Source organism: Sus scrofa, chromosome 2 (assembly GCF_054392235.1).
Source record: "Sus scrofa isolate SSC_HxYL_T2T_F1_AM1 chromosome 2, Sscrofa_HxYL_maternal_Yorkshire_Landrace_v2.0, whole genome shotgun sequence".
Taxonomy (NCBI): domain Eukaryota; kingdom Metazoa; phylum Chordata; class Mammalia; order Artiodactyla; family Suidae; genus Sus; species Sus scrofa.
In genome coordinates, this window is record NC_139384.1 from 112687691 (window position 1) to 112714870 (window position 27180).

Below are 27180 nucleotides of genomic sequence, written 5' to 3' on the forward strand. Positions count from 1 at the left end.
GCATGCTCCTCGTACTGAAGGTCTCTTGCATGCCTCATCCTCTTGACCTCAAAGCAACATCCGTAACATTAAGTAGCCCTTTATTCTTAAAACTCTCCTACCAGGCACAACAACTGCAATTCTCCTTCTCCTCGAAATGTCTACTATTCCCCTTCTCATGCTTCCTCCTCTTCTCACTTAAATAATCAGTCAGTCCCTGGATTTCTTCTCTTTATACCCGCTAACCACTTCTACTCTTTTCCCATCATTTTATTCTAAGTTCCAATTCAATCACTTTGACCAAAAAAGCAGCCTTCTAAAAGCCTCCTAATCATAAAATTAATTAGTTGCCCAATGCGTCAGACAGAGCTCCTCTCTAACATGCTCTTTCCTTGCTCTCTGTGTTGCTTTGCATCAGGGTGCCCTAGCCTCCTGTCTGACTTCTTTGCTTCTGTTTTCCGTTTCCCACTTCCCCCTCTTCCTCCCTACACTCATCACTACCCAAAGTACAGTCTTCACTTTTCTGCCCTTTAGGCATCCCCTGAAGTCATCCACTCCATTCACTTTCACCTACATGCACATGAGTTCCAAACCTTATGGTTTAGTCTGAGTATGGATCTCACACGGGCAAACCCCATGGGCATCTCCCTTTGAATGTCCATTAGCATCTCTTCTCAACAAGTGACCTTTCCTACACACCATCATTGGTTAGTGCAACTTTTCAGGAGAGCCTAAAGTTAAAAGTGATTTCTCCCTCCCTTCGCCTCTAAGAAATATCTTTCATTTTTTCATTCAGCAGTTACTTTCTATTGCTGCTATCATATTCTCAGTTCATTCATTCCTATAGTTCATCTATTCCCAGTATCACTTATCTACCCAATCTAGTCTAGCTTCTGTACCATCTATCCTGCACCCCATATTGGTTTAAGGCTTTATACATTGTAATCTACTCTCTACAATACTTTCAATGTTTTCTTTTCTCATGGTAGTGAAAAGTTCTCTTGCACATCTCTGACTCAGTCAAAGTAAAGAAAAGGGGATCTACTTACTTTTCACCATAAAAAAAGTCCAACACTGAAGGTAAGAGTTCTGTACTTTAACCTAGACACCAGGGCGGGGGTAGTACAAGCTGGACTCATACAGGAAAGTCAGAGTGGGGAGAGCCAAGGTAGGTGCAATGAGACTTTTAAACAGGAATCTTCCCTCAGTTTTCTCTAGCACTAGTTTTCAACCGTTTCAATTACAAAACATGTGATGGTCATTACGTTACAAACACAGCATTCCTATGTGTATACTCATTTAGTGAAAAAGCTTAAATGGATTAGGAAAGCTCTGTAATAATTTGCAATCACTGTCACTCACACTGGTGCTGGTAGTATTAGTTCCATTCTAATGAATGACTTCTGTGAACTTTGTTCATATCAGGTGAATACAGGCATGGACAGGAGTAACACTCAAAAAAATGTTTAAATATCTATTTAGCACAGACACTGACAAAAAGGACAGCAGCTCTTGTGAAAACTAATGCGGTCAACATCCTGTAAATTGACAGGCACAAGACATTCACGGCTACAAGCTTTGGCAACTCCCAGCAGGCTAGTTGTCATCACTTCTCTATCTTCCTCCAAACAAAATACACAAAGAAGCAACAGCATGATGCATACACTAAGACATACTCTCTGACTTGAAGTGCATTATTTTATTTAAAAAGAAGGAGTTCCCGTCGTGGCTCAGTGGTTAACGAATCCGACTAGGAACCATGAGGTTGCGGGTTCGATCCCTGGCCTTGCTCAGTGGGTTAAGGATATGGCGTTGCCGTGAGCTGTGGTGTAGGTTGCAGACGCGGTTCGGATCCCACGTTGCTGTGGCTCTGGCACAGGCTGGCGGCTACAGCTCCGATTAGACCCCTAGCCTGGGAACCTCATATGCGGCAGGAGTAGCCCAAGAAATGGCAAAAAAAAGAAAAAGACAAAAAAAATAAATAAAATAAAATAAAAATTAAAAAAAAAAGAAAATCATTCACAAACATAACAATGTACTTGTGACACTGACATACAACATATCAACACTGAGAATGCTCATCTTTCACACAATCTTTTGCATGACATCCATATCCCTATGTAAGATGGTCCAACCCACTTAACTAAAATATATCTGTTATTCTTCCCACTACAGCAAATAAAATTATTGTACTATTTCCCCAAACCGCACCAACTTCTATAACTCTGCTCATGCCATTTGGAGTATCTTTCACCTTCTCATGTTCATCTAATTTCTATGGAAAATTCAAGATCTTCAATTCTCACCTTCAAAAAGACTTCACTGATCAACAAAGAACCTAGTAACTCATAATTCTTCTGCGTCACTATACTTTCCTATGCTTCTTAACCTTTTTGCACATACGAAGACTACACACTGTACTTGCTTTCATGTCTAGAAATACTGAAACAATACCATATACATCACAGGCACTAAAACAATTTTTGTTTGACAGCAACACCACTCTCACACCTCTAGGACACACAATATAATAAAGAAGAAATTACCTGATTCAATTAAATGCAAACAAAGCACTTCTAATGGATACTGTACAGTGGGATAGATGTTTATCATTCCTTCACAGGCCTTCTTCAACCTAGAAGTCTCATGAGGAAACTTGAAAATATAAAAGTAAAACAAACTGAGTAGTAGCAAAATATACTGGTGAGCATTTTCCTCATTAGAAATTTTTAAAATTAACTTACTTTGGATAAACACTGAATGAAATGTCTATAAAGCACTTGGTGATCTTCACTAGGAATTTTATCTGATAAGCCCAGTGCATTTTCAAAAGCAGTTAAAAGCTGAAACAAAAAAACAAAAGCTATTGTCTGCACCATATTTAAACGACAACTTGAACACAGAAGACTTGAATTGAAACACTTGAACATAGAAGACTCACTTAAACAAACTACACCCTGAACTAAAAACTGCAAATGTATTTGTTTGTTTTCTTCTTTTTAGGGCCACACTTCACAGCATAAGGAAGTTCCCAGGTTAAGGGTCAAATCAGACCTAGAGCTGCTGCCTGCATCACAGCCACAGCAACATGGGATCCAAGCCGAGTCTGCAACCTTCACCACAGCTCACGGCAACAACAGATCCTTAACCCACTGAGCAAGGCCAGGGATTGAACCTGCATCCTCATAGATACTAGTTGGACTCAAAACCCACTGTGCCACAACGGACACTCCTGCAGAAGTGTTTTATTGTCTGACCCATATAATTTCAAAAAAGAAAAAAAAATGTATAATTAAGTTTGGGATACATTCTAACCCAATTGGCCAGCACACCACACTAAACCAAAAAGGGAAACTATGAATTAGTTGACATTAATTTAATAATACATTCTCAAAAGTGCCTGCTGTTCCCTATTAAGTAGTCAGGGAGACACAGTCTCATATGTCAGGGGAACTGCTACTGCACAGATCACTTCTAAAACGTCTCTTCTATAATCACCAATACATTCTTTGGAACATCTTCATGATAGCACATCTTTGGTATCAAAAACATTTTTTATGAAGTTATACTTTTGGTAAAAGAAAACCAGAGATATGACTGAACTATAATGAAATAATTTCTTATACAGTATTATAAACCTACTTTGAAGAAACTCCAGAAGAGGCCTTCTAAATATGTCCTGAGCAAGAACGGCAATACTATAACCCAAGACAAGCACTTTTAAAGAATATCATTCATTTGGTTATGTAAGTTAAGCATTTTTTAAAATAAATTTCCATGACTTTATAATGAAAATCATAATACAGTTCACTACCTCAAATTTCCTCTGTAAAGTATGGTATAAAATCTATATTAATACTGTTCTGATAAAGTTAATGATCTTGCAAGAAAAAAAAGGAATCCTAATTTAAACAGTCTAGCACAACAAGTTTAAAAAATAATAATGAAATTAATCCACAGGGAAAATACTGATACATTTTTTCCTGAACACAAATAAAGCAGAGAATTATTAGCATTCAAGGTGAAAATAACCCCCCCAAAAAATCCTTTTATCCTATTTTTAACATTTAAAATCAGTTCTTAAAATGATAAATATAATTAGTTCTCTTTCATGGAGGGGTATGGTATATACAATTTTAAAAAACATTTTACTTATTTTGGTATGTGTTTGATACTCTAATAATCTATACTATTTTAAGGATATTACGAAGTCATAATATGAAGACATGATTTAAGAGAAGTTGATATATCACCTAATTTTGTTAATGCCCGATTTTTTCCACAATTGAATCCATATATAGATAAACCACTACACAAACAAATGCAAATCTTACTCTCTCATTTTCACCCCTAGCCCTTAGGACACTGTCTGACATAGAGTGATAAATTTCCCCTAAACACTTTCTGATTAAAGGAACAAATTAATGAGTGAACAAATGAACAAACATACCAAGAAATGAGCTTCTCATCCTATATAGGTCCTACAATTGCTTACATTTAAAAATTCCACTCAACTTAACAATTATACATTGAGTGGCTATTTACTATAATAAGAAATTCAGGGGCAATTCCCAATGTGGCTCAGTGGAAATGAATCTGACTAGCATCCATGAGGACCCAGGTTCGATCCCTAGCCTCACTCAGTGGGTTAAGGATCTGGCATTGCCATGAGGCTGAAGACACAGCTCGAATCTGGTGTTGCTGTGGCTGTGGCATAGCCCAGCAGCTACAGCTCTGATGTGACCCCAGCCTGGGAACCTCCATATGTCGGAGGTACAGCTCTAAAAAGACAAAAAAAGAAATTCAGTTTACTTTTAAACTTAACGAATATAGAAAATAGAATGATGAAGATATTTTCAAATTATGGTTCTAAACCAATGGGGTTTTTTTGTAGGCTTTTAAAAATTATTTCCAATTACTTCAAAGTCTGCATATTAAAAAGGAATAGTTCTAGGTATAAGTACTCTAAGTACTAAATATAAACAGTCTAGTTGAATTGCTAAGCCTCTAAGTAATTCAGCACTCCAAAATATAAAGAAACACACCTTTAAGGTAAAACTTTTTATAAATTATAGCAGTTTTGAAAAGGCCAACTTTGTAGTTTCTTTTTCAGCCAGTCCCTGGCATATGGAGTTCCCAGGCCAGGGAACAAATCTGAGCCACAGCTGTGACCTAGGCCACAGCTGCAGCAATGCCAGGCCAGGGACCAAACCTACGTGCTGGCACTGCAAAGATACAGATAATCCCACAGTGCCATAGCAGGAATTCCCACAGTTTATTTTTTACAGTGATTAAGTAACTGACTTACTGTAGATTCTTACAAATACAAGGAAATAAAATTCTGACGCCATGAATACCATTTCCACTCTGTCCAGATTTAGTGTAAGACTGCAGGCCTATATTTCTGACTTTATCAGGAACTCTATGAATTTAAAATTCAACACTTACAAAATATCTAGTCTCACATATAGGGCTCTTCTATATGATACCATTCTGTTTCCATTTTCTAAATTCAATTAAATGATCAACTTTCATGACACAAACTGGAGAATAAATGGGTCAATACCAACTGCTGGGTCTCATTATTCTGATCCTCAGTACTCTCAGCCAGCAACTGAGTCAATTTCCTCCACAGCTGATGAAGCTCTTGGTTGTCTGCACCCTCTTCCTGCCGTGTCTTTATCAATTTGTGCCATGTTCGGGCCACCTATCAAGGAGATTTTAAATGGTTATTTTATCTTAATTACTAAAATGCCATTAAAAATATAAAATCTGCAAATATTTTTGCCTGCTAATACATAAAAAGAGCAAACACAGAACTCTATCTACTATGAATCTCATAAAAAATAAGGTGATTAAGCAAATCCACAATAGCCTATTTCATAAGAAGTATGACTGAGATATCAGAGTATACAAAGGAATGATGAATGTAACACCCCAATCCTTATAACTTATAGCAGCAGCTATGGGACACCACAAATGGGTCATTAAATTCTAGAGATGATACCTTCAATTATTTTATTTACACCTGCCCATGTTTGAAAGAGTTTGGAAAGTATGACACCTGAAATTTGAATTCCAAGTTATAGTTTTCAAAGCACTGTAATATGTATTAATACCATAATACATATTAATTTTTAAATTTTTCCCTAAGCTAAATGAAAGCTTTCTTCTAATAATGGTTTTATTAAAAGAAATCTACCACCCCAGCAAATCATTAACCAACCTCTACGTGTTTCTTTTCTTGGTAATATAGATCCACAAGTTTCTTACAGACATCACACCACTTCTGTTTGTCAACACTTAGAATGAAAAAAAGAGTTTTGAATCCGATTAGTAAAAACAAGAGGACTTCAGACACAAAAATTAAAATATTCCCTAAATAAACCAGGCACTATTTTAAATTAGAACACATCCTCTATTATACTAGAGTAAAATTTTATAAAATGAACCTTTCATAAAAAATAAAAGGTTTAAGAAATATTATCTCCCATTATATTGACTGAAAAATAACATTTAAGTTCTCAAGTTAGTCAATCCCGTTACTATTAGTGCTGCAATCAGAATCAAGAGATTCTATACCAACAGTTTGAAAGAAAAATAATTCCCAATTCCCAGTAAATATATGGAGTATTTCTATAGCATTTTTAATCAATTTATCCTAATTCAAGCTTTCAAGAAACTAGCCTTTCCCCATACACTGCTTACCTTTCATAAAGATCCAGGAGCTTTTGGTAAACACCAGGTAAGTCATCCTTGGCATTTACATGATTACATTTCTCATATAGGCTTGCTAACCCCTAAAAGAGGAAACAGAAGAGATTATTTTTCCAAAAACTTCTAGTGTGCTCACATTTATTTTGCCAAATAAAGTGACAATCTATAAAGATTATTTATAATAGAGATTATTATAATTTAGAGACGAAATAATGTCTAGGATTTGCCTCCAAATAATTGAGGGTGGGAAGGAGATGAAAACATAAATGAAAAAATATTCCCCATGGAGTTCCCACTGTGGTACAATAGGTTAAGAATCCAACTGTAGCAGCTGAGGTAGCTGCAGAGGCATGGGTTCAATCCTCAGCCTGGCACAGTATGTTAAAAGATCCAGGGCTGCCATACCTGAGGTCACAGCTGAGGCTCGGATTCAATCCCTGGCCCGGGAATTTCCATATGCCATGGGTGGAGCCATACAAAAGAAAAAAAGAAAAAAAAAAAAGTACAAATATTGGCCATGAATAGGTTTTTATTGAAGCTAGATGATGGGCACAGAAGGGTTCATTCTATCATTCTCTTTACTTGTGAAAATATATTTGGAAAGTGTTCCACAGTTAAAAACAAACAAACAAAAAAAAAAACCTTCTAATATTTATTATAGTCCTAACCCCTAAGATGTTACCATGTGACATGATTTTTTTTTTACCTTTATACGTAGGGTTTTTTTTAAAATTATAGTTGATTTACAATGTTGTGCTAATTTCTGCTGTACAGCAAAGTGTTATACATATATACATTTTTTATATTCCTTTCCATTACGGTTTATCCCAGAAAATCAGATATAGTTCCCTGTGCTGTACAGTAGGACTTTGCTTTATATTCCTTCTAAATGTAATGGTTTGTTTGCATCTACAACTCCAAACTCCCAGTCCACTCCTCTCCCTTCTCCCTGGCAACCACAAGTCTGTTCTCTAGGTGTGTGAGTCTGCTTCTGTTTTGTAAATAGGTTCATTTGTGTCATATTTTATTTATTTTTATTTACTTAATTTTTTTTCTTTTCTTTTTTCTTTTTTTGCTTTTTTAGGGCTACACTTGTGGCACATGGAGGTTCCCAGGCTAGAGGTCTAATAGGAGCTGTAGCCACCAGCCTACACCACAGCCACAGCCACACCCGATCCAAGCAGTGTCTATGACCTACTCCACAGCTCACGGCAACGCCAGATCCTTAACCCACTGAGCTAGGCCAGGGATCGAACCTGCAACCTCATGGTTCCTAGTCGGATTCATTTCCACTGTGCCACAACAGGAACTACCTTTTTTTCTTTTAATGGTTTCCTTTGCTACCCAAAAGTTTCTAAGTTTGACTAGGTCCCAGTGGTTTATTTTTGTTTTTATTTCTATTGCCTCCGAAGACTGACATAAGAAAACACTGGTTATGATTTAGGTCAGAGAATGTTTTGCCTATGCTCTTCTCTAGGAGTTTTATGGTGTCATGTCTTATGTTTAAGTCTTTAAGACATTTTATTTTTGTACATGGTGTGAGAGTGTGTTCTAACTTTACTGATTTACATGCAGCTGCAGGTGACACTACTCTTATATTGTCAAACAAGAAATATCCTAGTATGTGGAAACTGTCATTTTTGCTTCAAATAAAGATCAGATCTCCTAAACCAATATAATAAAAGTGGGCATCAGAGAGATGTTAACAGACACCGCTCCTCGTGTTCTTGTTCATGTTATCCTGAGACAAACAGGTTCATGTTCTCCAGAGCCTACTACCTCCTACTAATCACAGTTTCTAAGATGTGACCGAGATGTGAAACAAAGTTATTAAATATGCAAAGGCTGGAGAAGCCAAGTAAGTAACACAGACCATTAAATAAGAAAAAAGAATTTAACTTGAACTCAAAAGAATTTCAATGTTTTCTATCATTTCATTTTTTTAAAAGCATGTATTAATATACATTTCTTTTCCCTCAAGAAGTGCAAAGAATATTCCTGATAAGTCTCTCATATGCACATATAATTAAGTTGGAGATTTATAAAATCATGTTTCAATTTCTGCTCTAAAATTTGAAAATAATCCATTGGATTGTATGTTAAATAGTGATAAACACCATCGTTGACACAACTTTTTTTTTTTTAAACTAAACTTTTAGGTTTAAAGGATCAATAATTTTTTTTTCTTATACCGGCTAAATGGAGATTTAAATGCTTATTTTAAAGCTGGTACCTGTAGTGTGAAAAATAGGAAAAAGTTTTTTTCTTTAACATAGTAAAAAAAAAGAAAAAAATATCAACATACCTGCCAAGCTAGTAATTGGTCTGGCTCTAGTTCAGCAGCTTTCTTATAGGCACCCTGGGCCTGATCGGGTTGTTCTAGCTCGGCTGCAGCAACACCAATAAAAACCCAGGCATTATAGTTATTTTTCTCTTGTTTTAACACTGTCTGATTTAAAAATTAAAAGAGAAGATCATTAAATTTTGGAAGCTAATGGACAAACAATAATAAAAAGACAGTCTATGTAAGAGTCAGGATATTTGGATCTACAACTCACTGGGTGATTTTAATAACACCCCTTAACATCTTTGGTCTTTAGTTTCCTCAGGGAGAAAGGGAACTAGACTGGATCAGTGATGGTAAGGGTTCCAAAATACGAAGTATACTTTTTAAAAGCTGTCCAAGTAATTCTGATGTTTCAACCAAATGCCTCCCTCTGCCCCCGAGAATGGTGAGTATAAAAAGAACAGTAAAACTATTCTTACCACCCAACCATCCTGTCAGCCTCCAGAGCATACTGCTACTAGTCACTCAGAAAACTATTTTCCTTATCCTTTCACCTTATCTAACTTTCATAGTTTCCTTCACTATGATAACATATCCCCATATTAAACAGATAGATTTTTTCACCGAAATTAAAGGCTAAGAAGAAGGTTGACTCCAATATGACTATACCAAATATGTTCAAAATAAATACTAGCTGTGGAGGTTTAAATAACATCTGTCAACTAGAATAAAAATGTAGGGCCATTGCTTTCAGAAGTAACAACTACATGCTAAGGTAAAACAGTTTGAAATAGAAAGCAAAGATGTTCTAGTGAAAAAAAAAACTAGTAGCTAAAACAAAATAGGCTCTTAAACTTCACATATTCTAAAGAAAATGACAACATTTTCATGAGTTGAAACAGTCAGATTATTAGGCTTATGTGCATCCACGTAACACTTCTAGCAACCTCTCACCAATATACAGCACAAGCTCCACTCTATTCCACAATGCTACCTTCCAAAAAACCAGCAGCAATGAGCTAATTAATTACCAAAGCCAAGTTCCGAACTCGGGGGCTATTAACACTTGTGTCCCCAACATAACTACTGAGCAAATGATAAATGCCATAGTCAACCCAACAATTGTTAAAAACCTACTATCTACCTGATGACCAGGGTTTCAGAATCTGAAACATACTATTAAGGAAATAATTATAACAGTGTGCCGAAAGCAGGTATGAAGTATTGAGATGATATAAAAGTACCTGACTCCAAACTATCTACACAGGCAGAGCAGAGCAGGCTCCCAGAAGGAATGCTTATACTGAGTGACAGACGCAGACAAGGCAATAATCAGACAATATACAGTCGACACATTAAGGTGTAACATCTCACCACTAAAAATTTCATTCAGTCTCAACCAACATTCTAGGTTATTACACATAAAGTAATCACACATTTGCCACTGACTAGTTCTCATCTTTGCTTTCTAGTTGAGTCTCTCCAGTATAAATTACAAACTGCTTGGTGTAATTCCTATCTGAATCAGAAGAGGGCTGCCGTGGTACTGCTGTATCTAGTACTAGAAACAGATTCATACATTTATTCATTAGATCAGCCTAGTGCTGAAGGAAACAGCGCCTCCCTCTCCCCACCTCCTTTTTCTCTCCCCCAGTTTTGTTTATTTATTTATTTATTTATTTTTGTCTTTTTGTCTTTTTAGGGCCGTATCCACGGCATATGGAGGTTCCCAAGCTAGGGGTCTAATCAGAGCTGTAGCTGCTGGCCTAAGCCAGAGCCACAGCAATGCCAGATCTGAGCCACCTCTTCAAACTACATACACCACAGCTCAAGGCTAAGGTTAAGATCCTTAGCTCACAGCTAAGGTTAAGATTCTTAACCCACTGAGCGAGGCCAGAGATTGAACCTGCAACCCCATGGTTCCTAGTCAGATTCGTTTCCCCTGCACCATGACAGAAACTCCCTCTCCCATAGTTTTAACTAACTGCCCACCTTCTTCTAGATCAGAATTAGTTTTGTCATGGCCTTTATCCCTGCTGGACCCAGTCACCACCAGAAACCTAACCCCATAAGGGAATCCTTTACTCCTTGTGACTCTCACTCTATTTTGCTATGTAATTCCCCCCATCTTCTCCAGTTCTCTCCCTTCCACTGTCCTAAACTCTTTATTGCAACCTCTGGAATTCCCAATCTGAGCCAGCCAAGGTCCCTCTCTATTTTCAACCTTTCTTTTAACTGTGCCAAGTTCTACCTCAATGAAACTTGCCTACTCCCCTACAGATCTTACGTGCTGCAACTGATTTCTTTTGTCATATCTTCCACACACCACAGACCAGAAGGTGAGGATAAAGTTCTCCTTGCTCACAGTGTCACCTTCATTCTTCTTCTGCTGCTTCCTCCTTCAACAACCCCAGTACCTCTGAAGGTCAAGCCATCCAGCTATACTGCAAAAAAATGTCCTTCTGTTGCTACCATCTACCAACCTCCTAGGAACTCCCCTTTCCTTCACTGAAAATACTGTATCCTTCCTCTCCACTTCAACTCCTGTAATCACTCCAACGTTCAATGACCCACCGAACACCATGGCCTCCCAGTCACTTACCTTCAGCACTACTCAGCCATCTAATCCCGAGATCCCCAGGATGCACCTCTCCTATCCTGTCAGTTCAATTACTGTAATGGTAACAATTCTTTAGCCTCTGCTATGTCCAGTCTTTTTATCTTCTCCTCCTTTACTGTCACCCTATTTCTTAATTCTTATCTTTCTTTTCCAGTTTAGACTCCATAACCCATCACTATCAACAACATCCTCCACTCCTTTGCCTCTCTTTCCCCTCATCTTTCTCACTAAACATACTTGAATTCCACCATGCCCATCTCAAAGCCTGAGAAGCTGAACATGAACGAAGAAACTATATAGCCACACAGCTTTGATAACATAAAACTTCAAATGGACATTCACCAATCCTTCTTTCTAATCCTTACTGGTAAGTTTCTTTTCCCACTATGAGTAACAACTATTTCATACATTCTTTTATACCAAAAGTTCTATACAACTCCTCTTCCATCCTCAGCTTATTCCTCACTAAGAAAATAGAAGCCATCAGAGGGAAGCATTTATCTTCCCACCCTCAAATCTACAAACCTCACAGTCATCTATTTTTGTTCCTGTTAAGATGGAAGAAGGATCAAAGGCCCTCCTCTCAAGCTCCAGACCCACCCACACTCACCTTCCCCAGGACTTCATTCCTACAGCTATGCTGCATCTCACCTGCACCTTCAATGCCTCCCTCCGGAGCAGAACATTCCCATCAGCATATAAAGGAGCTTTAGAATCCTGATTCTCCCATCCATAAACCAAATAGAATTAAAATGTCAACATATCATTAAAGAATGAAAACTTTAAGATACAACAGTGTTCCACCACACAACCCATCAAAAGATACCTGAGACACATTCAGGTTTTGAGAACTTGGTTTGGATAAGTTACCAGTACAGAGGAAGACAAAACTGAGTGGCAGAAGTAGGTTATCCCTGCACAACCACTCTGATGGCTCTTCTAAGTGGCCTTACCACTTCTGTTACATTTAGACAGTAGATGATTCACATATTACAAATCTGTGATGCTCATAAGTAGGTAACATAGTATTGTGGAAGAAAAAAATAGTGGTTACCTTACAATGTTTCAAAGCTTCTTTGTATTCTTTGTTTCTGATTGCATCTCTAGCACTTTTTAGAGCAGTCTTTACTTCCTTGCTGGACATTCTGTCAAAATAAAAAGCATGAATGAACCTGCAATGATATCTGCCTAACTGTAATATTTCCAATCAACTTAAGGAATTTAACCTCTGAAAAAAAGGTATCCGTAATTCCTTCTACATGGAACATTCTTCCCCTCTAAAATAAACATAGCTTATTCCCTTACCTCTTCATATTTTTTCTTAAATGGCACTTTTTCACTGAAACCTTCCCAGGCCACACTATTTAAAATTTCATCATTTCCATCCCCTCTACTCTCAACCACTGCACTCCTCCCTAACACTGCATTTATCTTTCTTCAAAGCACTTATCACCAACCAATATATTATCACATATTATTATATATTTTACCTATTTATCTTATTTATTATCTGTTCCCCAACCCCCACCAGAATGTAAGTTCCATGTACACAGGATTTCTGACTGCTGTTGATGGGTTGTTATCATTGTTTAACTGCTGCATCCTCAGCACCTAGTATCTGAAAAATTGTATATATTAATAAATATTTGTTGAAATTAAGTTGTATTTGAATTATATTCACTCTCCATATAGTAGGATAAAACATTAGATGATCCTAAGGACCAGAACCCAAAACATATATCAATATCAATTCAATTCCACACGAAGCAAGTAGAATAATCCAAAGTCACATAGTAAAAACACTAACACAAATATATTTCGGTAACTATAAGAGTTTAAGAAAGCATTCTGTTTTAATATTAGCTTCTATAAAATGCAAAACAGGATATTAGCTTTCTTCACAGTAAGGATTACTTTAGGATTACAGTAATATATAGTATTCTTTGTAATACAGTATTCTTTGAAGAGAAATAAATGTAATGTTTACTCTTAAATGAAGGCAATGAATAGCAAGAGGACTATATGCTAATTTCAGCCATAAAAAGATCTTTCAATTGGTAGGCAAAGGATTTCATTTAATCTTAAAATATAAAATATAATAACAATTTTAAATAAACAAGATATCTTAAGATCTCACAACTTATTCCGGCTTATCAATAAACAAGTCAAATTCAATCACAATTTGATGTTGGAAAAAAAAGAATTATTTATATTTTCTGCCAACTTCACTGAACTCTAATCTCAAGAAGGTAAAACGAAGCTAGGTAAATATTAGGTCATTATAGACCACAATGTTCAAGGCAGTAAAATGAACCAAGATGACTCACTAACATGGTACACAAACAGTCCTTTACATCCAAAGAAGCTGACATGTAAGAAGCTAGGGAACTTAAAAGGAGAAGAAAAAAAAAATCTTTTTGAATCAAACAATTTGATTCAAATAATATAAAAATTAAGATATCCACTTATGGCAGTTTCCATCACGGCTCAGCGGTAATGAACCCAACTGGGATCCGAGGACATGGGTTCTATCCCTAGCCTTGCTCAGTGGATTAAGGATCCATCATTGCAATAAGCTGTGGTGTAGGTCACAGTTGCAGCCCATGTTATGGTGACTGTGGCTGTGGCCAGCAACTACAGCTCCAATTCGACCCCTAGCTTAGGAACTTCCATATGCCGGGAGTGCAGCCCTAAAAAAAAAAAAAAAAAGATACCCACTTATACATGGAATCTAAAATATGGCACAAATGAACCTATCTACAGAACAGAAACTGATGGACATAGAGAACAGACTTGTGGTTGCCAAGGGAGATGGGGAGGGAGTGGGGTGGACTGGTAGTCTGGGGTTAGAAGAGGCAAACTCTTACATTTAGAATGGACAGGCAATGAGATCCTACTGTACAGCACAGGAAACTATATCCAATCATTTGTGATAGAACATAATGGAAGATAATATGAGAAAAAGAATGTGTGTGTGTATATATATGTGTATATATATATATGTATATATAACTGGGTCACTTTGCTGTACAGCAGAAACTGACAGATTATAAATCAACTATAATAAAATTTTTAAATTAAGATATCATAATTATAATTTACTTGCAGCCAGAATAAGACTTTTTGCCTAGTTACAACAATTAAAGCAACATATTTCATATGCTTTTATTTTAGAAACAGTTACTGAAATTATCTTGGCATAAATTTATAGGGGCAAAATTCAGAAGGTTTTTTTTTTTGGTCTACAAATCTTGTTTGGAGCAGGCAACAAATTCCAATGCTGACTTCACATTAAATTTCTCACACAAAAGTTATCTTTGGTAGATAATCCTGCAGACTAAAAAGAGAATATCAATGATAATGACCACTAATCTGGACCAATAGAAAGGGATAGAAAGAGAAGCCAAGAAAAATGAAGCAAAAAATGTACAAGTTAAAAAAGGAACAAAAACAGGGAGTTCCCCTTGTGGCTCAGTGTGTTCCGGACATAGTCTCCATGAGGATTCAGGTTCGATCCCTGGCCTCAATCAGTGGGTTAAGGATCTGGCATTGCCACAAGCTGCAGCATAGGTGGAAGATATGGCTTGGATCCAACGTTTCTGTGGTTATGGTGTGGACCTACAGACACAGCTCCAATCAGACCCCCTAGCTTGGGAACTTCCATATGCTTCAGGTGCGGCCATTAAAAAAAAAAAGAGAAAGAAAAGAAAAAAAAATGTTTCAAGATAAGTCCAACCAAAAAACAAAAACAAGAATACAACTTTCCCAGGATAAAGATCACCATCTTTTCCGTCACGCAACAGATAAATGGAAGTACGTCAGAACAAAACAGAACCAAATAATACTAATGCAACATGCAGCTTCCAAGCTAAATGCTACATATAACACAAAAGAAATAGAAAGGCCTCTTCACTAAAGAATGTAACTTAATGAAGAGAAAGACCTAAGGCATAGGAGTCATTAGAGAACCAACTGCTAAACTAATGATAACAAGAGCAAATTCAATAGGAGTTCAGAGAAGTGTGGTATGAAGTAACTAAGAGCTACTAGATACGGAAAGGATTTAATAATGGAGGGAAGAAGGAAAACTACACATCAGCGAAGTCAGAGAGATAAGAATGAAGGTGGCAGGTGTAGGAAATAAGAAGGAAACCGGGCTGAATAGAAAAGAAGGGACTTGCTGAAGAACAGAAGTAGGCTAGGTAGGGGAAGTAATGTACCAGATTCCAGAAGACCTTAAAAGAGAGACAGAGGAGTTCCCATTGTGGCGCAGTAACAAATCTGACTAGGAACCATGAGGTTGCGGGTTCGGTCCCTGCCCTTGCTCAGTGGGTTAAGGATCTGGCGTTGCCATGAGCTGTGGTGTAGGTCGCAGACGTGGCTCGGATCCCGTGTTGCTGTGGCTCTGGCGTAGGCTGGCAGCTACAGCTCTGATTTGACCCCTAGCCTGGGAACCTCCATATGCCGCGGGAGAGGCCCAAGAAATGGCAAAAAGACAAAAAAAAAAAAAAAAGAGAGAGAGAGAGAGACAGATGAGTCTAGACTTTTAAGTGGCAGCAAACACAGAGCTGTCAAAAGTTTCTAAGTAGTTTAAGAAAAAAAAAAGACCACAGGAGACAAACCTATTCTCCTCTTGGTAAACAATGGTAATGGTCAATACCCTTCTTTATCCCTAAACACCTTCTCTTGCTACAGTGGAATCCTCTATGCTCTTCCTAGTCCTTCTTCATTTAATTTGACACTTAACATAGCTAGCAGTGAGGCCCTCTCTCGTCACCTAAAAAAAAAAAAAAAAAAAAAAAAAAAAAAATACACACACAAAAACATTAGTATCAGGAAATTTGAAAGTAATAATAATAATAATTTTCCTCTTTCTAGCCCTAATATTTTCTTCCTCTTTTTTGGGGAGGTGGTGTGGAGAAGGAAGAGATTCACTTACTCATTTTCTAAACAAACTTTACAGGTCACTAACCATTTACTAGGTACCACTAACCACACTTCCTTTCACAGAATAAAAACCTAATACCCAAAATCATTCCATGTAACCTCTATTCCTCTATTTGGGATACTTCCCTCTATTCCAAGCATTTCCAACACTTCAATGAAAATTCTAGGTCTCTTACAAGTGTCTTTAATATCTTCTATAGTCCTACACATTTTTCCCTTATACCTCTCCTCCCTTTATTCTCCTCAAAGATTTTTTTAAAATAAGAGTATTCATTTTGTACATTTTCACCCAATGAAAGTTTTTTACCCAATCTAAAAGAGTGTTGATTCAACATTAACAAGCATATAAAGCAACAACTGCATCTATAAAAAGTCAGAAGGTGACAACCATGCCAAAGGACCTCAAAACTAACATATATAAGTAGATGGACTGATAAGTCCTACACACCCCAGCCAAAGCTATGCAACTTGAAGCTACATCCAATTGTGCAGATATAAACACTCCACAAAACAAAAATAAAAAGCAGAATAAAAAATAGTAACAATAATGACAATGGAAGTTAATTACAAAAAAACAAACAAAAAAAATCATACCTTTAGATCTAATTACAAAAGTCTAAAGGTACTTTGTGATGATCTATAATCTGGCATCATGACCTACACCATTAAATCCTTCTTCTAAAAAGAATCGGTAAAAACACTCATTCAGTAAAAGTAGACTCCAACCACCCATTATTTAGCATTCAAGACCTTTTACCTATTGTCACTACCTCTATTTATTTTTTAAATTGAATTTCAGATTATTCCTTAAACACTTATCCATCTAAATTAAGGAAAATATAAGACAGGCACATAAAAAAGATGACATATACAACCCAAAACATAGTGGATTTTTTAACACCTTGGATTCAGGTTCAATTTTCATAATTCATAATTTAAAACATGAGAAAAAAACTATGACTATTTTTCATCCTTTTTCTTTCCCAAAGAGATACTAATCTTAATCTCCATATTTCTGAATTGGTCTAAATCTTGTTCCCACAGCTTCAAGATGATAAAAGCAACTTTCATAAGCAATCAGAAAGATTCAGAAAAAAATTCCAGAAACTCAAAATATGCTACTCCAATGTTAAAAAAAAAAAAAAGCCAGAATAGAATATTACCTACTTCTATGCTACCTTGTTTACCTAGGACAATTAAGGGCATTTATTTACCCCCAATGTGCAACCTAACTACACTAAAATGAACCTGGTTCTAAGGAATAATAAATATGAAAAAAATTGCCCACAGCATGCAATTAGATTAGTTTTCAACTTAATGAAAAGAGCATACATTTTTTAAATATTAAAAATCCATCTAAATAGCTATCTGAAATACTAACACAATTTCTACATAACTACAAATTCTACTGTCTTTTGATGGCAACTCTGGAATGGTTTCTCTCAAACAAAATTAATCTAAAATGCTTTGTGGGGAGAATGGAGGTGGTTTTGGAAAAATGAATAAAGTTTTTTCCAAAAAGAAAAAAAAAAAAAGCTGCTTTAGAACTACAATATAAACAAAACTTACATGAAACAGGTGGGGGCGAAAAAGAAATAGAAAGTGCGTTTACTATACTAAAACATGTACTAGCAATATACATACTTAAATAGAATGGTTAGTTCCACAGAAAAGGGTCTTACTGGTAAGATAAGAAAGTATTGTGATCCTAACAATGTTTAGGAAAGTAAAATTAAAGTTAAACAAGGGGCGAGGAGGTAATATAAAAGTTAAAACCTGACTATCCATTTCACTAACTTCTTTAAGGCCACATCTACCTACAAATGACTACCCTCCTCACTCAACCTGATTTTTTTACTGGTTCACTGAGTCACTTCAACTCTGTTCTTACAAAACAGCCCAGATTTTGTCAGCCCCTTCATTCTGCCATATCCACCCACTAAGTCAGGACAGAGAGAACTGGATTCAAGGCTGTGCTGATCTTAGGCACCTTACTTCACCTCTAATCCTATTACCTCCTTGGTAAAGTGAGAATGGCATCACTGGCCTGACATGTACAGAGATAATTACCTGCACACAGTATCTATTAGTTGTGTTGTCCTTATCTCCTGCCACCTTTGAATCAACTTCATTATTTTTTCCCATTCCTAACCCACAGTAGTTATTATACACTTTCTCTACACGTCTAAAACCCCCAATCCTTCCTTCCTTGATCTCTCAAGTAACCTTATATTCCTCAAAAGGTAGCTATCATCAAACACAAGTATCCTCTTCATATAAGTCATCACACATGAATACTAGAGTAAAGCTTGCAACAGAGATCATGCCCTCCTCTGAACCAGCATTTATTGGCTTAGCTATTCAATGGAACATAACAAATGTTCTATACAGAGGTATTCTGCCTCTCAGGTTAAAAAATATATATATCCCTAAGTAAAGGCAATACAGAAAAGGGTCTTACTGGTAAGATAAGAAAGTATTGTGATCCTAACAATGTTTAGGAAAGTAAAATTAAAGTTAAACAAGGGGCGAGGAGGTAATATAAAAGTTAAAACCTGACTATCCATTTCACTAACTTCTTTAAGGCCACATCTACCTACAAATGACTACCCTCCTCACTCAACCTGATTTTTGGAGTTTCCTATATGTCCAACTCCTACTAAGTACTATGATCTACTCAAATTAGTTTTTCTTTTTCTCTACTGTCAAAAGCAGTAATTCTCAATTTGCTCAAGTGAGAAAGGAAGAATTCCTTTTTCAATATTAGTTCATATTACTTTTTTCACCAACCCCCAACAATTTCCACAGCTTACATCTTTACTTCTCCCATTCAGCCTGTCCACACTTCCTTCCAGCTAATCCAAATGCTACATTCATTTCAAGACCAAATTCAAGTGTTAAGCGTAAAGCCTTCTCAGACAAATCTCACACTAGTCTGAACTTCTAACACTCATCGTCTATACTAACATTTCCAAAATGTTAATAACATATTATTTATACTACTGTAATCTAATGTTAGTAACTCACACTACTCATATTACTATGGAACATTTATATCAATGAATAGTAATTATCATTTTGAAGTACACTAGCATTCTCCAAAGAACCATTTGGGATATTCTGGTTTGGGGGGGTTTTTTGGCAATTAAATGTACTTTTTGATATCTTGTATGCTGTTATTAAATAGACAGGTCTGTATATGTCTGTTTTTCATAACTAGACTGGAAGTTCCTTAGGAACAAAGATATTTCTACTACTCTCTTTTATTTCCTAGTATCTAGTACATTGTGGATATTTAACAAGTAGTCACAAAACCACAGCAGGTGAAGACAATACTGAATTTATTCCATATAGTCACTAACTGCACATTTAGCCTTCTTTTCTTAGGGCAGAATATAGTGCTGCTGGTATTCTGGATATAAAAAACGAACACACAAAACAACCAAAAACACTATGAAGAACCAAAACCTAGACCAAAACTTTCAACTGATCTGAACCACAGAATTAAGTATTTCACTAAAAAAATCCCCCTCATGTACAAATCTTTAACTGATGACTTAAACATATACATAATGGAGCCCTACCCTCACTACAAGACACTATATATAACATGTACACACTGAGAGATGCCCAAAGACAACTCAAAAGTACCTTTTTCGACAGGGTAAGCTACTGACTAGTAAACATGCTTTATGTCCAGAAAAGAGTGATCAAATAACAAACAAACCTGAAATTACCTAAGTACCCAAAGGAAATGGGGAAGGCCCGGGGGAAAAAAAATTGGTGGGGAAGGTGAGAAGGGCTGTTGCAAGGCAGAGATTATCCATGTAAAACTGGAGATAAACAGACTAATGAACCAGACTTGAGTTCAAAATAAGAATTTTCAATAATGAGACCTGTACAAATATGGAATGGGCTGCTCAAACGAAGTGTGTTTCACATCACCACATCACCGGAGATGAAAAGGCACAGACTGCATAATCCACTTGGCAGGGATATTCACTGCAGGACAAACTGAATTCCAGAGGAGAAGTACGACTAGCTAGAAGTCTCTTAGATCTTGCAACACAATATGTCTGGGGCCCTAAAATACCACCTTGCTCCAACCCACTGCAGCATGTGCTCCCACTGACACTGCCGAGGGGAGAGAGAGAAGCAAAAAGATGTGTCTCTGTCATCCTGACCAGGAATTCAGAATACACAGCCTGCGAAAACAAGGTCAGAGAGTAAACAATTTACAAAATCAATACTACACCATAGCTAAAATTAAATATATTTTTTATGAATCTAAATGTCAGTCAACACTGTCTCTATGGGAAAATGTGTTTTAGAGTCCAAATTAACTCAAAACAGATATTTGAAACATCCTGTTCATGAAAGAGCCTATGCGTATTACCTTTCAGGCTGTATTATTACTTCACTTTTTTCCCCTAGAATGTGAGTTCCTTTTACATATACTTGTATGCTCCCACAGATCTGCTTTATTAACAAGGCTACTTGGCTAACAGAGAGTAAGTTCTCTAGAATGCCATGACATTTTGCAATCAGAGACAGACCACTGCAATAAGTTAGGGCATGGACTACTCAAATTCAACTCCTACTCAGAATGGCTCCCCGTGTAACCTTGGACAAGTCATTTAACCTGTCCAAGTCTCAGTTTTCCTATCTGAAAAAAAAAAAATGGTGAAAATGAGGATTACACAAAATATTCCATGTACAAGTACCATGCACACATTAAGTACTCAATAAATGCTCGGTATAATGATCAGCACATAATAAGTGTCATGTGAGTATTAAATAACTTCTGTCCCTTTTTCCAATTATTTTACGCAAAAAAGTCAGATATTAGCATTAAAAGTTGACTTTATGTAAATAAACACTACGATTCCTCCTTTTCTTGTCAAAACATTAAAACGACAAACAGGACACACTAATTACATACCTGAAACTGTAATAATGAAATCAGGAATTTGGCTCTGGGACATAAATTTGCTTCTTCCAGATTTCTCCAAAGAAGTCCAAGAGTCAAAAGGACCAGTGATTTCTTCAAAACCACGGCAGCAAAACAATGGAATTCTGAACCTACGTCAGTTAATCGAACACGTCACATAGCCCAACATTTCTTCCCCCGAAAACCCGTTCAGCTTCCCTCCTTTGCACTCTGAAGGCAAGGCGCACCCAAGCTTATCCCCACCTAGAGCCGAAACTTTTCTTACTAGGCCCCGCTCCTCACTTCAACGGAGCATAATAAATCCTTACCGTACGAGCAAAGCGGGAAATAGGATGAGGCAATCTATAAATATGCTTGAGAGGAAGGTATTCGAGGGGACCACAGAGTGGCCATATGGTAGCTTAGGCGGTCCAGACAGAGGCCCCACAAAGAACCACCCAATCCAATTTAAGTGACCGCCACCTCATCATCGCCCCGTTCACGGTCTCACCTAACACTCTGTCATGATTGCTCCGCGCAAAAAGAGCAGCCTCGGCACCTGTCCCTTTCTCTCTGTAGGTATCATTTCAATTGCCTACAGTAGCCAACTCTGCAGAAAGCTAGATCAACCAAAACCCACCTGGGCAATGATTCTCCTACAGAAGCTCTGTGTGGAGCCAGAGCGCAGGCGCACTTCCCAGGCATGGCTCATGTGACTGGAAGTAGCTGGATTTCGGTTCGCTCAGTGTTTGATTAAAAGGTCTTAACGTGAGTTGGGGGGAATAAGGGAACACCTACTTTGCGCATGTGCTCATTCCAAGCCTGATGGGAGTTGTAGTTCTGCCAATGAAGCTTGGAGGAAGCCGAACTGCGCTCTATGGGATCCCCGCCCTCGTCCTCACCCAAGCGAGTTCCCAGAGGCAGGGGCGGACCCAGCGGCCCCGCTCTCAGAACAGCGCGCTGAAATGCTGCTGCTGTGGGTGTCGGTGGTTGCCACCTCGGCCCTGGCAGCACCAGTTCCTGGGGCAGGTGGGCTGAGGCAGGGAGCAGTTCAGGCTTGGCCAGATGCGCCTAACGTGGTGCTAGTCGTGAGCGACTCCTTCGTAAGTACCGAGAGGCAGGGGAGGGGGTGCCACGCTACACTCCCTCCACCGGCCCACAGCCCTTCCTGTGCTGCAGGCTTTGGGGAGCAGAATCTGAGACTTTCAAACAAGCTTTATACCCCGATGCAAAGTAAGAAACGTTTTGAGGCCCCGTACACAAAGTACGTGCACCACATAAATATGCATATAACACAGTAAATAAAACGCACTCCGATTAGCATCTTTACAAAAAAAGTTTTAATTGCTGGCTACGACCCACTAAATTATCTTACCACTAGTAAACTTTCCATCCATACACCCGCTTGATTCAGTTGTGGGGGAAAATAACTTTCTGCATCATCATAAAAGCCTGTTAGCTTTCCAGTCAGTGATCAACGTCATAAAGTATGAAGTTTTCTATTTATAGGTAACGATCTTGTACAAAGAAAATCCTAGGGAATCCACACCAAACTTTTAGAACCAATAAGTCTAGCAAAGCTATAGGATATAGGATCAACATATAAAATCATTAGGGAAATGCAAGTCAAAACCACAATCAGACACCAATTCACATCCACCAAGATGTGATAATCAAAAAGACACATTTTGGGGGAGGGGAAATAGAAAGTCTAATTTTCTTATCTTTAAAGGCAAAGTTGGAACACACAGCTTAAAAAAGAAAAAAGGACTCCAGTCTTTTATAGTCTATCAATATTCCTTTGATAAGAAACTTTAAAGGGATATTTCTGAAAGCCCCATATTTGTATTAAAAGAGGTTTATCAAAAGATGAACAATTACCTCAGTTTCATCCTTTCTTGCTGAAACACAATGCTCGTATGTCTAAAATTATAATGTCAATGATACTTAGAAAAAAGAAAGACTTTTTTTTTTTTGCTCCTTCCAAGAAGAATTCTTTAATTCCCAATTCCATTCCACTATGCATTATCTCCAACCCAAACATCTCTTCTAATATCCAGGCTCATTTATCTAGCTGCCTAATTGTTATCCCCATGTATGTCTTGCAGAACACTTTACATGCCCCTTAAATTATTTTGAATGGCTGATCTTTATCATTCTTTAGGTCTCACTTCCTAAAGAAGCCTCCCCAGTTCACTCTATGAAAGTAGGTCTCCCTTCTTATTCTGTATCTTAGGTTTTTTTCAAAACACCTATCACAATAATTTGTAATTATTCTTGGTTTATTTATATGTTTTTTGCCTTCCCCACTAGACTGTAAGCTTCATGAGGAGAGGGACTCTGTTTTTATTCACCGTCATATCTCTAGATCTTTCACGGTGCCTGGCACATAATAAATCAATAAACATTGTCTCAATCAGTCCTTTATCCCCCTAAAGAAACTTTCCGGGAAGCCCTTTAACATATTTACTATCTTCAAATAGATCGAAGTATCACACTACATTGAATTTTCAATATTATGAACCAGAGAATGATAACAATCACTGTACTTGTTTTTATCTTTTGAGGATTCTTGGGCTCATCCTGAAGTCTTTTGCTGCTTGTGAATTTTATGGTTAAAATTACAGGAAATGCTTTTCTTCTTTTATTCCAGGATGGAAGGCTAACATTTTATCCAGAAAGTCAGGTAGTGAAACTACCTTTTATCAACTTCATGAAAGCACATGGCACTTCCTTTCTGAATGCCTACACAAACTCTCCAATCTGTTGCCCATCACGTGCAGGTATGAATACGCTTAATATTGCTAGAAGTGGCCTCACACTGAAAATGTTTTCACAGCTTAAAAGATTATACCTGGAGTTCTCTGGTGGTCTAGTGGTATGGTTCAGGTCACTGCTGTGTTTCAGGTTCGATCCCTGGCCCAGGAACTTCCGCATGCCACAGGTATGGCCAAAAAAAGTATTAAATTAAAATTTAAAAAATTGTAATAGCACTTCAGGTACAAAAGTCATGACAAGGTTCTTTTTTTTTTTTTTTTTTTTAAAGATCACACCCAAAAATGGAGTAGTAAGTCATATTTGGCATCTCAAAAAAAATTTTTTTAATATATGTGATGTATGTTTTAAAGTATGTATTGGGCTTTTTTAAGAGTAGGAATTTTATCACCCAAAATGGTGTTTACTTTATGTGTTATCATTTCATTTCCCTGTGACTCATGACTAAGAATCTTATGACTATCCAAGCAAATTAGGAAACATTTTTTTTCCAATAAGGGTTCTGTTTCCAAGGAAATTTTGCAGTTAAGAGACAGAAAGTTGCGAGGGGACTTCAGAGTACACCACAAAGTAGTTAGAACTTCTTACACATCTTGTTTATCTGTATTTTCTGTATTACTTCAGATTACATGCTTTCTCTTACATCTTTCTTCAATCTCAATTCACTTCTATCCCAAGTCTAATTACTCGCTTTTATTATAATAATTTAACAAATAGGCTTTTTTTTAAAGTATAGTTGATTTACAATTGTCATTTTCTGCTGTACAGCAAAGTGACCCATCATACATATATATATATACACATTCTTTTTTTCATATTACCTTCCATAATGTTCTGTCCCAAGTGATTGGATATAGTTCCCTGTGCTGTACAGCAGGACCTTATTGCTCATCCATTCTAAATGTAATAGTCTACATTTTTAACCCCAAAATCCCAAGTCCATCCCACTCTTTTGCCCTCCCCCTTGGCAACCACAAGTCTGTTTTCTATGTCTGTGAGTCTGTTTCTATTCTGTAAGTAGGTTCATTTGGGCCATATTTTAGATTCCACATGTAAGTGATCAAATAGGCATAGTTTAAATGGCAAAATGTCAATGATATTAAACCACGACTAATTGAGAAATAGGGGAAATTGCCATTTTTATAAATTCTATTCTCCAACAGAGTTGTTTTCTTTTTCCTCTTTCTAATTTATGATTGTTTGCTTTGGAACCCATAAATAGCACTCAGTAATTTTCTTTTCTTCATAAGCTCCTGATGTCATATTCTCTGTAAGTTGAGTCATGAGTTCTTTCACCTACATTTTCAGCACAATTACATAATTACCAATAATTAAAGTAAACCTAAGCTATATTATAAAGGATATTTCAATAATGAAGGACCAGATATATTTAAAAAAAAACTTTTGTTAATTTTTTATTCTTTACTGAGCAAGTAGAATTGGCAGTGGACTAGGGTGAGGCAATGACTAGACCATGTCAAGCAAGTCTCTCAGTTTCCTTACGTACAGAGTGCTGCATGTGCTGTGTCCCTCAGAGGGTGATTCCCAGCATCAAATGAGATAATGGATTTTAAAAGTGCTCAATGAACTCTAAATGTTTCAAAAATGTTAGGTGATCTTTTCCTGGAAGAAGTATGTTTTGGAGAGTTTGAAAGAGAAGGAATAAGAGTAATAAAAACTAACATTTATTGCTTTCTTACTGTGTGCCTGGCAATACTCCAAGTGCCTTACATGTCAGTTTATATAATCCTCGCATTTCCATAAAGGAGGTATTGTTATTATCCCTGTTTTGCAGATGAAAACTAAAGTACTGAAAGCCTAAGTAACTTATTAAAGGTCACTCAGTAACTAGCATCATTTGGACTCAAACCTAGGTAATGCACCATTCTACTCCTCATAAAGAGTCTTTCACCTCTGCTAGATTAGAAAAGGATTCAACCCTACTAGGTATGTACACAGAAAAGGGAAAAGGAAAATGATTTTCTTCCAGTTTTACTGAGAAATAATTGACATATAACAATGTATTAGTTTAAGGTGTACGGAGTATTCTAAAGAAAATGAGAACATTTCCATGAGTTGAAGCAGTCAGATTATTAGGTTTATGTGCATCCACGTAACACTTCTAGCAATCTCTCACCAATATACAGCACAAGCTCCACTCTATCCTATAATGCTACCTTCCAAAAAACCAGCAACAATGAACTAATTACCAAAGCCAAGTTCCAAACTCTGGGGCTATTAGCACGTGTGTCCCCAACATAACTACTGAGCAAATGATAAATGCCATAGTCAACCCATAATTGTTAAAAACCTACTATCTGCCTGATGACCAGGGTTTCAGAATCTGAAACATGCTTTTAGGGAGATAATTATAACAGTGTACTGAAAGCAAGTATGAAGTTCTGAGATAACAAAAAGAAAAAGTACCTGACTCCAAACTCCATCTACATAGGCAAAATGTCACTCCCAGAAGGAGTGCTTATACTGAGTTACAGAGGCAGACAGGGCGATAATCAGAAAATATAAGCCAGTACACCAAGGTGCAATATCTCATCACTAAAAATTTCATTAGTCTGAACCAACATTTGCCACTAACTAGTTCCCCATCTTTGCTTTCTATTTTTTTTTTCATTTACTTGCATCTTCCTCAATTTCTGTCATCAATGTCTTACAGTTTTCAGTATACAGGTCTTTCTCCTCTTTGATTAAATTTACTCCTCGGTATTTTATTCTTTTTGATGCAATTGTAAATAGATTTTAGAATTTCTCTTTTGGACAATTCTTCATTAGTATATTGAAATGCAGCTATTTTTGTATGTTGATTTTATGTCCTGCAACTGTACTGGATGTATTGACCAGTTCTAACAGTTTTTTGTGGAGTCTTTATGGTTTTCTCTATATATAATATAATGTATCTGTAAATAG

At 36.9% G+C, this 27180-nt stretch overlaps 2 protein-coding genes across 12 annotated transcripts in view; one reads left to right on the top strand and one right to left on the bottom strand.

Annotated features, from left to right (window-relative positions):
• The window catches only part of SKIC3 (SKI3 subunit of superkiller complex), an 84130-nt gene extending 61953 nt beyond the window's left edge, over positions 1-22177 (bottom strand). For 2 of the 9 annotated variants that reach the window (XM_085014087.1, XM_021084547.2), the window contains exons 1-9: positions 22121-22177; positions 21493-21632; positions 12658-12748; positions 9002-9084; positions 6688-6779; positions 6206-6281; positions 5546-5686; positions 2724-2822; positions 2526-2634 (exon numbers count right to left, since the gene is read on the bottom strand). Coding sequence is in view for 5 of the 9 variants with exons in the window: in XM_021084547.2 (XP_020940206.2) it covers positions 2526-2592 (67 nt within the window). In the remaining 4 variants the exon portion in view is untranslated. Of the gene's footprint in view, positions 1-2525; positions 2635-2723; positions 2823-5545; positions 5687-6205; positions 6282-6687; positions 6780-9001; positions 9146-12657; positions 12749-13093; positions 13222-16225; positions 16381-21492; positions 21633-21991 lie in introns of all 9 variants that reach the window. The other 7 variants (XM_085014084.1, XM_021084543.2, XM_085014085.1 and 4 more) reach the window with 5 other exon arrangements.
• Positions 22178-22314: 137 nt separating this feature from the next.
• ARSK (arylsulfatase family member K) overlaps positions 22315-27180 on the top strand; it is a 45324-nt gene continuing 40458 nt past the window's right edge. For all 3 annotated transcript variants that reach the window (XM_003354206.6, XM_013991487.3, XM_085014088.1), the window contains exons 1-2: positions 22315-22583; positions 24134-24263. In XM_003354206.6, the coding sequence (XP_003354254.2) occupies positions 22446-22583; positions 24134-24263 (268 nt within the window). In that variant the 5' untranslated portion in view covers positions 22315-22445. The remainder of the gene's footprint in view (positions 22584-24133; positions 24264-27180) is intronic.